Raw genomic sequence first — 13,226 nt, 5'->3', positions numbered from 1 at the left:
TCACGCGTGGCATTTGAGGCTTCGGATATGACAGAAATCAAGCCACACACTGTACGCTCGAACTCATCATACATCCAAGAGATGGTGATACGACCCATGTTTACAACATATCGACTTCCTCAGCAACTCTCCTTGACAGTTCCATGCACTTGATAGGGTGCGCAGGCGAGGATGCTTCACCCGCACATCATATCGCTAACCATATCGATTTCTCCCTGACCAACTCGGTATTGCCTGCAGTCGCGTACAACAGCATGAGGTTGTGCCCTGCCTCATAAGCAAGGGACGAGGTTCTGACAGCCTACAAACGTTCACAGTCAGCTTGGACACCTTTCCTATCGTTGCAGGTGGTCATCAGAACCTGTCCTCACCTCGGAGTCTTCACTCGCGTCCATCCGCTTCTTCACACTCTCCAATACCCTCTCATAATGGACTACAGCGAGATGAGGTACACCTGATCACATCACTCAGCTCATGTAGAGTGATTCCGCTGGACTGAACCACGCATCACTCACCGATACCATGGAATGATCTTCCGTAATTGTATTCTACCTGTTCTTGCGATTCGGCATCTTTGGGACTCAATTTCCTGTATCTCGTCAAGAACGCCAAACCCTGTTCAGACCTATGAATCAGCGCCTTGACCCTTCCAACGACTCGTCGATCTGCGAAGCTATAAAATCTGCTGTGCGGTGAAACTCGACTCACCTGCGCGATCTGGTAGTTCCTGTTATCAGATTGACGGTTCATCGATCGTCCAAAGAACGCTTGGGCGATAAGCAAGCTGATGAGCGGATTGTATTGGTCCAGCTCATATGCTCTAAACAGGTAGACTAGAATTCAACAGGCCAAAAGCTCAGCGTGCGCTCTGTTCACGGGGCAGAAACCAACTCACACAAAGCACTCTGGTAGCTTCTCGACGTCATCATCTGTTGAGCATGCAGCACGTTGAGATATGGTGATCTTTTCTTCGGCAAGTCGGGTTTACCACCCCAATCATCTTCGTTCGCCTCAGCTCCTTCTCCTTCTCCAGGTAATTCTTCGGCCTCGTCAGCCAGTTCCTCGTCGTCCCTCTCTTTCCTTGTCAGACCTCGGTTGAGCGTCCAACGGCGTGTTGGAGCACTGAAATGCAACTTCTCCCCTACTACCGCACAATCGTGAGTCTTCATTTCTCGACTGATATAGCTCTGAATAGGCTGTGTCGACCATGCAGCCTGCGCTTTAAGACCTCCCGACGTGAGAGCGCCGAGGAGAAGAAGGAGTGGGGATGGAAGGAATTGGTGTATTTGGGAAAGACGTTTGCAATTGTCTACGATCTTGTCATACGCGCGTAAATGCATCGCACAAGCTGTAAGAGCAACATAGGTCTTGTCAGCTTCCTGTAGACACAAGGATATGCCAAAGGAATGGGCCAGCCACTCAGTCACCCACCGATTATAGTCAACCGCAATGCTACTTCGCAACGCCGGTTGTGGAACAGCCCGGACCAAACAACATGCTCGAGGATATCCAAAGCGATGTCGCCCTCGTCTTTTACCATAAGGACGCAACAGTACTGCGAGGAGGTGTCAGTCACCACACAAAAAGCTACGTGAGACTTGTGAAGTTATCCAGTCGCACTGACCTTGACCATCAACGTTAGCCACTGTTCATAGTTCAAGCCATAGAATTCTGTGCGACGGAAAGTGGTGTACGATGATCCCGCCTCCATGGGAGCGTCATCCTCAACTATGTGCCTTCGAAATCAGCTTCTTTATCTCATGATGGCAGGCAGGCATACGTACACCCTAACATCCTCTCCAGACGGTCTTGCATCTCTTGAGCTTGGGAATCGACGTCGTTCCTTCTTCCGACTTTACGCCGTTTCAGGACCCTGACCACGCCCTGTCGAACACAGATCAGCTCCTTCGCTAAAGGACTTTAATCAAATAGTTTGTCAGAAGGCAATACACACTCTGCTCTTCGTGAAGTTGCCCTTGTTCAATCGATAGTTTTCGATCATTGTCCCCGCGGCCTGAATGAAGCGATCCAAGGCACCCACATCCCCCTGTTCGGTTCCCAATTCAGAATCTTGGACATCCTGCCACAAATTCTGCATCTGACTTCGCATCTGATCCTCCAAGACTCTTTTCGTCAGCTTCTTATTGGCCGCCCGCTCGGATTTGGTCAAAGTGGTTTGCTGCGGTTGTGGTTGTTGTTCTTCTTGGGGTTGCTGTCGTGAGCGCTGTTGGGCGTTGGTATCCTTTTCACGATGAGCTCGAGTTCGAATGACTGCGAGGCACACAAAAGGTCAAGTCAAGTCAGAATGAAGGGAATTCGTTTCGCCTGATACATACCGTCCGAGACCAGCTCCAGAGCTTCATTTTTGCGTCCCATATCCTCCAAGACATTTGCGAGCCGCAATCTTGCTTGGATATTTTCGGGGTCATTGGAAACGACTAGGGATCAATGATGAGCTTAGAATACCAAGGGAAGCATTGAGGTATCTCACCCCATTGAAGGGCTTCATGAGCTTCCGGTAAATTCTTAAGGTGATGTTGACATAGACCGATAGCGTAAATGTGTGCAGGATCGTCGGGCAGCTGAGTACACTGTCAGTTGGAAGTCGAGCATCCCCTGCCCAAGCAACTCACATCCTCGCATTCTTGGACGGCGCCAAAGCATTCCAGGGCTTTGTCCCACATCTCTCGCTGAATGAGAGCATCTCCCAATTCAAGGAAGAAAGAGTGATACTGCATGACGTCGAGAGCAAGGATCTCGTTGATGTGTATCTTGATCACCAACCATCACATTAGCTTGCTGCAGAGACTGGACATGTGGCCGCAATGGACTCACGGAAGCCTCATCGTCATCACCGAGCTTGATCCTGACCATTGCCAATCTATGTCTCAGAGCAATGTCCAGAGCGAAACCTTCATTCTCTTCCAGCTCTTTGCCATCCGCTGAAGGTCTCTGCGTCCCGGGAGGGTCGTACTCCCTATCGTCTTCGTATGTATCCCATTTCTTTTGGCTTTTTCTGCCTTGCATCCACCTCTGTCCCCTTCTGATCACTTCCAAAGCCTGATCCAGATCATCCAGCGACAACAGACCATCTGCGAGCTCGATGACTCGATCGAGGTTCATGGTGTTCTGTTCCCGCCGTCTCCCGTGATCACCGGGGGAGGCAAAGGCGTCGATGTGGAAATCGAAGGCTTCTCGTTGGATCTTGGTGACAAAGGGTCGCTGATGAGTCTCGATCATGATAGGGAAGTACTCCATGACGAAGTTGAAATCGCGCGCCAAAGTCCGGTCAGATCTCAGCATCCGTTTGAAGACATCACTGGCCTGAGGTCGTTTAGATGGTCCGTCAGCTGGTATCATCTATGCGTATGCGTATTCCTCTTAACTCACGCGATGTTTCTGTCCTTGCTGACGATAGATAGCTCCAAGCTCCCACAACAATCCCACGTCTGTTGGATCGAGCCTCAAGGCCTTTCTCAGACAATAAATACATTGCTCGAGCTGATCATGGTCTCTACACATCCCGTCAGTCTCCCTGTCCTCTCATGTCATGCCGACGACGTACCTGAAATCCATAGCCAACTCTCTCCAAGTTTCGATCTCATTCTCTATATGTGCGCCCAGGAACTTCATTTGTCTGGCTTTCTCCCCGTCTCCATTCTCTTCATAACAGCTCGCCAGTGATGTCCAGGCTGCGAGTACATATGGGTCATGCCTGATCACTTCGAGGAAAAGATCGATAGCCGTCTCGTGCTCTGACTGGATGTAAGCCATATTGGCTTGACCTAGTAAACGTTGTATCTCATGGGTGGGTTTGTGCACACGGCGCGGCTGTGAGATTCCGCTCGTCAGTGGGCTTCAACTGCATTTGTGAATGGAGGATATGTACCTTTGCTGTCTTGGGACGAGAAGCTTGAGGTAGATCTTCAGCATCTGCCAATTCGATTTCGCGCTGGAAATCTCGACCTCCCAATCCGCCCTGTGTTCCCTCTGGCACGGCACGAGATACGAATCTTGCGAGGCGACTTGAAGGATCTCGTCGTCAGCTCGATCTCTGACGCAAAACCGTGGCAGACTGATGAGTCTTCTGACTCACTCGAATACTGCATCATCTCTGTCTGTTCTTGAGGGTCCAGCTCGTTGCGCCTGCCCTTCACCTTGATCCTGCCCCCCTTCATCGCTCTCGGGCTCACTGTCGTTGCTGTCTGACTGATCCTGAGCAGCTCTCTCAGCCGCTGCTACCTCTTCTTCCTCTTCCAGCAGTGATGGATCTATGGGTATATCGTCGGAAGCTGCTGGTGATGCGAATGCCGATGACATTGGGCGCGATGTAGTCTGGGTATGACGAGGTCGACGAGATGGAAAGTGAATCGAAAGGGGTCTATTGACAAAGACCACTCTCGCGTGCCTCCACACTACTACCACGTGTGAGCTTGATGCCTTGAATCGGAATCAAGTGGATCAACAGGCACAGAACACGTACGTGTCATTTGTCCCCTTTGATAGTGTTCGGCGCGTTCCGCTTTCCATGTGTATTATTATTATTATTTATTATTTCCATGTATTTCGAATCTCTCTGAAAGGTGATGGGGAAGATGCTCAGGGGTCGTTGGGGAGACGGACGACACTCTGCAACCACCACTGAACAACCTCGTGCCATACCCATTTAACCCATCTTACTCCTTTCCCCCTTCCTCCTTCTCTCTCTCTTTCTCCTCAGCTTTTCATAGCTTTGGTCCTCTGTCGTATCCCTTCCTCTCCCCTTCTGTCTCTCTTTCGTCTCCTTTCTCTCCCACGGCCTCTTTCGTCAATTGCATCTCACCTGTCGCGTGAGTTTTGCGGATCTCGCGGAAATTCCGCAAGCGAGAAAGTTGACTGACCCTTTGATATATCTTACCTTCCATCTTGCCTTTCGTCAACTTGCCAACGTGGTTATAGCCTCGAAACTTCACACACATACTCCCTTGATCCTCTTCCATCATGTCTACAAAGGGTGAGTGACGAGTGGCTTGCGGTCATGCTTGTGCGAGCTCTCTTCCCCAACCATGTCGGCCGAAAACGCTTGGTATCGCTTCAAAGACGTGAGGTAGGGTGTAGTCACACTCTACTTCATGCTTGAGCAAGATGACCTTGAAATGATCGCCGACCCCCCACCGTCGGTCCTTTGTGGAATTCACCAGCTGACTCTTACTTGTTTCCCCTTCTCTCAGCCATCCGCGAGTTCGATGCCAAGCAGCTCGTCTCTTACTGGCTCAACCGATCCCCTACTCCCATCGCTACCTTGGGCGAGTCCTCTCTCACTGACGTCAAGGTCGCTCAAGTCGAATTGTTAGTGTCTCGACCTTGCTGGGTATGCGTGTTCTGATAGTTGCAGCTGATGTTGTACACTCTGTAGCGACCCCGTTACCAAGACCCTTTCTCCCCCTATCAAGCCCGGACTTGGTCTCCCCGAATGGGTCTTCACCTCCAAGCTCGTCGGTAAGCCCGATCAGCTCATCAAGCGACGAGGAAAGGCCGGTCTTCTTTGTCTCAACAAGGACTGGGAAACCACTGCTGCCTGGATCGAGGAGCGAGCTGGTAAGCCCGTCACTGTCGAGAAGACGACCGGTACCCTCAACACCTTCATCATCGAGCCTTTCACCCCTCACCCTGCCGACACCGAGTACTACGTTTGTATCAACTCCACTCGAGAAGGTGACTGGATCTTGTTCACCCAGTGAGTCGTTTGTATTCGAACCCGAAATCGGGGCTGACGGCATCTATTTTAGCGAGGGTGGTGTCGATGTCGGAGATGTTGACGCCAAGGCCCTGAAGTTGTTGATTGCTGTTGGAGAGGAGGTGAGCTACCTCCCCTTTTATAAGTTTGAGTAGGGTACTGACACCACTTCTCACAGTTCCCTACCCGAGAAACCATCATCAGCACTCTTCTTGAGCACGTTGCACCAACCAAGAAGGATGTCCTCTGTGACTTCTTGATCAGGCTCTACGCCGTTTACGTTGACTTGCACTGTAAGTGGATCAGTTTGTGCCTTTCCTGGGACCAGCGCTGATGAACCGTGGATTCGTGCAGTCGCTTACCTCGAAATTAACCCTCTTGTCGTTCTCGACGCTGCCCCCGGCAAGACCGCTGAAATTCACTACCTCGACATGGCTGCCAAGCTCGACCAGACTGCCGACTTCCTCTGTGGCCCCAAGTGGGCTCTTGCTCGAGACAACTCCCTTCCCGTCAACAATGTCGCGTCTGCCAGTATCAAGGCCGACCGAGGACCCCCCATGGTTTGGCCCGCGCCTTTCGGTCGTGACTTGACCAAGGAGGAGGCGTACATCCAGAAGCTTGACGCTTCCACCGGTGCTTCCCTCAAGCTCACCGTCCTTAACCAAGAGGGTCGAGTTTGGACCATGGTCGCTGGTGGTGAGTATTTCGTTGCCCTCAATTACACTATATTTGAGCTAACTCAATATAGGTGGTGCTTCCGTCGTCTACTCTGACGCTATCGCTGCTGCTGGTTTCGCTCACGAGCTTGCCAACTACGGAGAATACTCTGGTGCTCCTACGGAGGGTCAGACTTACGAGTACGCCAAGACCATCAGTGCGTTTGTGATCTCTTCGTATGGTACATTGATCCTCGAGCTGACACTGCTTCCAGTCGACCTCATCACTCGAGGACAGCCCCACCCCGAAGGCAAGGTTCTCATCATCGGTGGTGGTGAGTAGGGACATCAACATCTTCCGTCCAGAGCTAATTTCAACTCAGGTGCCGCCAACTTTTCTGATGTCGCCGCTACCTTCAAGGGTATCATCAGAGCGCTCAAGCAGTACCAAGAGGGTCTTCAACGACACAAAGTCAGCATCTGGGTCCGACGTGCTGGTCCCAACTACCAAGAGGGTCTCAAGGCTATGCGTCTCTGCGGAGAGTCCATTGGCGTACCTATGAAGGTCTACGGTCCCGAGTCTCCCATCACCGCCATTGTCCCTATGGCTCTCGGCATTGCTAGACCTCCTTCCGCCGCCACCCGGGACGTCACTCCCATCGCTTCCGCCCCTGGAACACCTCCCAACGGTGTGGACGGTGACGCCCCCGCCTCCAAGGATCCTGTCGGCTCTATCAAGGCCAACGGTTCCCGGGAACAACCCAACGACCAAATCGTCCGCTTCGAAACCGAGGTCCACGGATCCCGACCTTGGTTCCGACCTTTCGACGCCGACACCCGATCTTTCGTGTTCGGTCTCCAGCCCCGTGCTATCCAGGGTATGCTTGACTTCGACTTCTCGTGTGGCCGAAAGACCCCCTCTGTCGCTGCTATGATCTATCCCTTCGGTGGTCACCACATCCAGAAGTTCTACTGGGGTACCAAGGAGACTCTCCTTCCCGTTTACACTTCCGTTGCTGAGGCTACCAAGAAGCACCCGGACGTGGACGTGGTTGTCAACTTCAGCTCTTCCCGATCTGTGTACGCCTCTACACTCGACATCCTCACCCACCCTCAAATCAAGTCAATCGGTATCATCGCTGAAGGTGTGCCCGAGAGACACGCTCGTGAGCTACTCCACCTTGCTGTCAAGAAGGGTGTGATCATCATTGGCCCTGCTACCGTTGGTGGTATCAAGCCTGGTTGTTTCCGAATCGGTAACACCGGTGGTATGATGGACAACTTGATCGCTTGTAAGCTTTACCGACCCGGTTCTGTCGGTTACGTCTCCAAGTCCGGAGGTATGTCCAACGAGCTCAACAACATCCTTTCTTACACCACCAACGGTGTCTACGAGGGTGTTGCCATCGGAGGTGACCGATACCCTGGTACCTCGTTCATTGACCATCTCTTGCGATATGAGGCGGACCCCGACTGTAAGCTCCTCTTGCTCTTGGGTGAGGTCGGTGGTACCGAGGAGTACCGAGTTATCGAGGCCGTCAAGAACGGTACGATCAAGAAGCCTATTGTCGCTTGGGCGATCGGTACTTGTGCCAAGATGTTTACTTCCGAGGTCCAGTTCGGTCACGCCGGTTCTATGGCCAACTCTGACGTCGAGACTGCCGACGCCAAGAACAGAGCTATGCGAGCTGCTGGTTTCATCGTCCCCGACACCTTTGAGGACCTCCCCGAGACCCTCAAGGCTGTTTACGAGAAGCTCATCGCCTCTGGTCAGATCGTTCCCAAACCCGAGGTCGAGCCCCCTCAGATTCCGATGGACTACCAATGGGCTTCTAAACTCGGTCTCATCCGAAAACCTGCCGCCTTCATCTCTACCATTTCCGACGAGCGTGGCCAGGAGCTCATGTACGCTGGTATGCGAATCTCCGACGTCTTCAAGGAGGAGCTCGGTATCGGAGGAGTCATCTCCTTGCTTTGGTTCAAGCGACGATTGCCTGCGTACGCCTGCAAGTTCATCGAGATGGTTCTTCAGCTCACAGCCGACCACGGACCTGCCGTCTCCGGTGCTATGAACACCATCATCACTGCTCGTGCTGGCAAGGACCTCATCTCCTCCCTTGTTGCCGGTCTCCTCACCATCGGTGACCGATTTGGTGGTGCTCTCGACGGTGCCGCTGCTGAATTCTCTCGCGGCCTCGGCTCCGGCGCCACCCCTCGAGAGTTCGTTGACTCCATGCGAAAAGCGAACAAGCTCATCCCCGGTATCGGTCACAAGATCAAGAGCAAGACCAACCCCGATCTCCGAGTTGTTCTCGTTGTCGACTACGTCAAGAAGAACTTCCCCAACCACAAGACCCTTGACTTTGCTCTCGCTGTCGAGGATGTCACCACACAAAAGTCCAACACTTTGATCTTGAACGTGGACGGTGCTATCGCCGCTTCCTTCTGCGATTTGCTCTCTGGCTGTGGTGCTTTCACCGAAGAGGAGGCCGCTGAGTACCTCAAGAACGGTACACTTAACGGTCTTTTCGTCCTCGGTCGATCCATCGGTTTCATCGGTCACTACCTCGACCAACGTCTCCTCAAGCAGCCTCTCTACCGACATCCTGCAGACGACATCTTCATCAACATGCAAGAGCGTGTCGTCTTCCAGCCCGGCGCTTCTGCTTGAGGCGTTTTCGAGGCGGAGGTATAGGAAAAAGGGGAGCATGATTTCTTCTTGTATATAGGATACTTTCTTCCATTTTCATCTTTTTTGGAGCATCATCATCCACTCCATTGATTGCGATTCATGTCTTGTCTATAGAGGTTACGAATATTCACACCGAGAAAGGAGCGTAGGAAACCACATGCACAGATTTTTACGGTTTCAATCCCCAAGTCAAATCCCAGGTGCCACACAGAGTCAACAGCGACACGCGACGGGTGAGGTCACGTTGTCACGTTGTCACCGTTTGGGAATCGGATCATGCCACCTACCAAATCCAGAAGCGCAACTTGACCACTCTCAACAATAATCTGAACCTTGTGGTGTTCACTCGTCCACAAGCGACCGTTATAGACGTCCCGACGATGTCAGACACACAGCCAGAGGTCAGAACTGAGGTCACCGATGACGGTGACGTGGCTGTGAAGCCGCCATCCTCGTTCGACCCAGAGACGGCCATCGAGGCGACTTCCAACGATGAACACGAGCGCGAGCAAACAACGGCAGCTGTCGAGGAGTTCGCTCAGCCATTGGCAATGGCGAAGGACGAGGAGAGCATAGCGAAGCAGGTGGAGAGGCATTCCATCATCGCGAACATGGCTGCGTTCAACTGACTGTCATCTATTATAGCCTTCCCCACTACTTTTATCCACACCTGACCTTCTCGCTTCCCACCCAGCAGATTCTCTCCACCCCCCCGATTCACCTACCACCTCGCTGATATCCACATTACGATCCCAACTCCTCGTCTTGTCCGATCAAACCCACGCCCTGAATTCCAAGTTGATCAACTCAATCTCCCGCTCCGCTGATCTGGAAGACGAGCTCACCGAGCTGAAAGAACGTCATTCTTCCCTGGGGGTGAAGGCTCGGGATCTGGAGAAGGAGAAGGATAGATGGGAAGAGAGTATGCAGACGGGTCTGTTGGTGGAGAGGTCGCAGATAAGGGATGAGATGCAGAGGTTGGCGGCGGGGCTGGTGGAGGAGGAGAGGAGGAGAGGTAGTGCGGAAGAAAGGAGGGAACAGGTAGAGAACGAGGTGGATGATCTGACCGCAAAGTTATTCGATCAGGTGGGTTGGTGGTCGTCGCCTCTAATCATATGTAGCTCAGCGCCATCACCCCTCTCACTTATCTACAGTCGTACTTTCTCCATCTACTCCTCAACCTTTTGCCGACTTCCGTCCTGGACCCGCCTGCCGTCTCCCCATCTCTGATCCCTTCTCTCACCTTCGCTGTTCCTGCTTCTTTTTGAAACATATTGCTGCACAGTGCATTGCCTTCAACCGCACCCATTCACCCCCGTACTGGTTGTGACTCTTTGTACCGAGCTGACATGTCCTCCTTGTCTCCCAGGCAAACACTATGGTCGCCGTCGAACGGATGTCACGAGCTGAAGCCGAAGGACGACTCAAGTCTACCGAGGAAAACCTCGCCAATGCAGAAGCCGCCGTTCGCGCCATGCAACTCCAACTACAAACCCTCTCATTGGCCTCTCATCCTGTCAACGGCGGGGGATCCGGAGCTTCGAGCGCACCACCAAGCCACGCTCGGAAATATCTCTCGTCCCACGTTCCTTATGCCGAGTTCCTCACCTTCTTACAGCATCTACGGGCTCTTCGACCATTGAAGAAGGCCTCAAAAGACATATTCCCTCCTCCGCAGATCAGCAACATCCTGGCTCAAGCCTTCCTAGCTCGAACCATCATGGAAGATCATGATCCGACGCTACGACTTGATGCTGCGCCGGATCTTAGCTGGTTGTCGAGAAGAAGTGTCAGCCAAGCTATCATCGCCGGTGATCTGATCATTGAGCCTGTATCCGCTACAACACTTCTCGCGAGTACTAGTGCATCAATGATGGACATTGGGTGCAGTCTGTGTGGAAAAGCTATCTTCGCCAATACTGTCCCTCAATCCCCAGCTGGAGGTCATTTCGGTCCTCCACCGATGCATCCTCATCGAACGAGCGGAAGCGGCGTAGCGACTACTTCTACTACGACATCTCGATTCTCACTCAAACCATTCTTCAACTCCAGCTCAGTGACTGGTTCCCCTTCACACAATATTCCTCCTTCTCCCACGCAATCTCCATTATCCTCGCCTGCCCTTGGAGCAGGAGGGTCACTCACTTCGGTCTACATATTCCGCATAGCTCGATCAGCCACCACTGTTTCTTCACAAGGAGAGAAAGATGCCAAGTTGTATCCTCTCTGTAGATCAGGATGGTGTCTGGAGAGGCTGAGGGCGACTTGCGAATTGTGGCATTTCATCAGGACCGGTGTCGTTCATGTTGTCTGGCATGGTGACGATATGTCATCGGATCAGAACAATCGTTCCAGCGTAGGCAGCACGGTCGGTTCGCAACCTCAGCAACCCGTCGTTACGAACGAGCCAGCTCCTTCGACCTCCCTGATAACTGTACCGAATGGCGAAACACGTCCTCCTCCACTCCCGACACGAAAGAAGTCTTCCTGGGCTTTGGGGTTCAAGTGGAAGTCCGCGGATGCACCTCCCAGTCCAGGTGAGAAGAGAGGCTCAGTCGGGTCACTGGGGGCAGAGAAGGAGAGTGAAGGCGAAACAAGTGGTCTAGGTCTGGGAGAGCCATTGAATCTCGATGAGAAGGTCAGAGCGAGTTCGGAAGCGGAAATCAGAGTTGTCCAACCAGTGGAGATAAACGAGAAGAGGGATGCGGACGAAGTCAAGGAGGGTCAACAAGAAGAAGTACCGACGATTCTTGAACCTGAACCTGAAGTTGACTCTTCCATAGAAGACCGACTCAATGCGCTCATCGCCAACGGTGCGGAAGGGGCAAGTCCCGAAAAAGATACGGCGAACCTGGACTCGAGAATTCAAGCAGACGGTAGCGATGGCGTCTACCTCCAACGCGGGGATTCGAGCACTTCGATCCCACTTTCGACAAGCAGCCAGACTGACGATCATGCCTTCTTCTCTACGCCTAAAGAGGGGGATCACGATCTGCCCGAAGAAGGACTGGAAACACCGCACGTTGGGCTGGGTGAGACAGGCAACCCAGTGGATGAAGCCAAGGTCGAGAAGAAGGCGGAACAGGAGTTGTCGCTCAATTCGCCAATCGTTGAACAGAGTTCTACACCCAATTCACCGAAGCCCTCTTCAACGGCAACACCGCCGCCCCCTGTACCCAAACGAGCTCCTGCCCGAAATAGGTTATCCCAATTGGGTGGCGGTGGGAGTACGACCAGTCTCACCGGCCTTGTCGCGGAGGGCAGTAATAGTCCGACTTCAGCTGCGACGGAACGTAGTGTCGACGATGGTGAGGCTGCTACTCCCACCACCGAGAAGGATAAAATAGGATCATCATCTATTTTGGGCCTGAGTGACGGTGACAAATCGCAACACCAAATACCTGAGGGAGGAGAAGAAGGACAAGAGGTGGAATTAACACCAGTCAACCTGGATGAGAAGTACCATTCCCCATCACTCCCACCTCCCCCACCTAGACATCCAGCAGCCCTCCCTCATCCTCCACCGTTACCGCCAAGACATCCGAAGACTCCGACGATGCAGGTCAACGGCGGTGTGGGTGGTGGGGAAGAGGCGAAGAGGTTCTTGAGCGTAGAGCCGGAAGGGTGGGAAGAGAAGACTTGGAGAGGCGTGGTCAGGTTGAAGGAGGGCATGTGGAAGGCCAGGATAGGGGTCGTGGATGAGTAAAATTGATTGATCGAGGTCTGAGTCTGGGCACCAATCGATAGGAGTGAGAGGTACTGCAGTGGGAAAAGGGCAATCTCATGACCAACTGGTCCTGACCGAAACTTTGAACGCGAAGGAAAGGATCGAGAGCATCCAAATCGGAATGATGTCCGAGCCCAGATCTGTTCGTGTCAAGGCGAGGTGAGGACGTACAGTTCATTAGCATTGAAAATACAAGGGCATCTTCGGGTAATATATACAGTATCGCGGCGCAGAATAGAGATCACTCGGGGCTTTCGCCACCTTTGGCCATGGAGTGTATATGAGAAGGACTGCTTCACGGCCAATTGTCTACAGTGACGGAAGCCACTCTTGTACGATAGCGCTTGCATAAAGTATGGATGAAACCACGACGTCGTCGACGATGTATATATGGTACAACTGAACACAAGATACGTATGAGTGATTTGAACCGAG

General features: G+C 52.6%; 3 protein-coding genes across 3 annotated transcripts; 2 read left to right on the top strand and 1 right to left on the bottom strand.

Annotated features, from left to right (window-relative positions):
- Positions 1 to 187: 187 nt before the first annotated feature.
- IAR55_005274 (uncharacterized protein) lies at positions 188 to 4,320 on the bottom strand (the record flags this gene model as incomplete). Its single annotated transcript, XM_066948366.1, has 17 exons — positions 188 to 301; positions 372 to 454; positions 516 to 615; positions 709 to 833; positions 896 to 1,348; positions 1,432 to 1,555; positions 1,625 to 1,728; positions 1,785 to 1,884; positions 1,955 to 2,271; positions 2,337 to 2,438; positions 2,492 to 2,582; positions 2,634 to 2,771; positions 2,836 to 3,324; positions 3,391 to 3,514; positions 3,566 to 3,831; positions 3,890 to 4,025; positions 4,097 to 4,320. 17 exons carry the CDS (start codon positions 4,318 to 4,320, stop codon positions 188 to 190), a joined length of 3,090 nt encoding a protein of 1,029 aa, XP_066800934.1.
- Positions 4,321 to 4,980: 660 nt separating this feature from the next.
- IAR55_005273 (uncharacterized protein) lies at positions 4,981 to 9,043 on the top strand (the record flags this gene model as incomplete). Its single annotated transcript, XM_066948365.1, has 9 exons — positions 4,981 to 4,993; positions 5,211 to 5,328; positions 5,396 to 5,716; positions 5,769 to 5,838; positions 5,895 to 6,009; positions 6,071 to 6,412; positions 6,465 to 6,590; positions 6,648 to 6,707; positions 6,756 to 9,043. 9 exons carry the CDS (start codon positions 4,981 to 4,983, stop codon positions 9,041 to 9,043), a joined length of 3,453 nt encoding a protein of 1,150 aa, XP_066800933.1.
- A 401-nt stretch (positions 9,044 to 9,444) lies between these two features.
- On the top strand, positions 9,445 to 12,770 carry IAR55_005272 (uncharacterized protein; the record flags this gene model as incomplete). Its single annotated transcript, XM_066948364.1, has 3 exons — positions 9,445 to 9,648; positions 9,710 to 10,150; positions 10,434 to 12,770. The coding sequence occupies 3 exons, from the start codon at positions 9,445 to 9,447 to the stop codon at positions 12,768 to 12,770; spliced, it is 2,982 nt and encodes a 993-aa protein (XP_066800932.1).
- Positions 12,771 to 13,226: the final 456 nt, after the last annotated feature.

This window comes from Kwoniella newhampshirensis, chromosome 11 (assembly GCF_039105145.1).
Source record: "Kwoniella newhampshirensis strain CBS 13917 chromosome 11, whole genome shotgun sequence".
NCBI lineage: Eukaryota > Fungi > Basidiomycota > Tremellomycetes > Tremellales > Cryptococcaceae > Kwoniella > Kwoniella newhampshirensis.
This window is presented reverse-complemented; position numbering and strand designations above follow the sequence as displayed.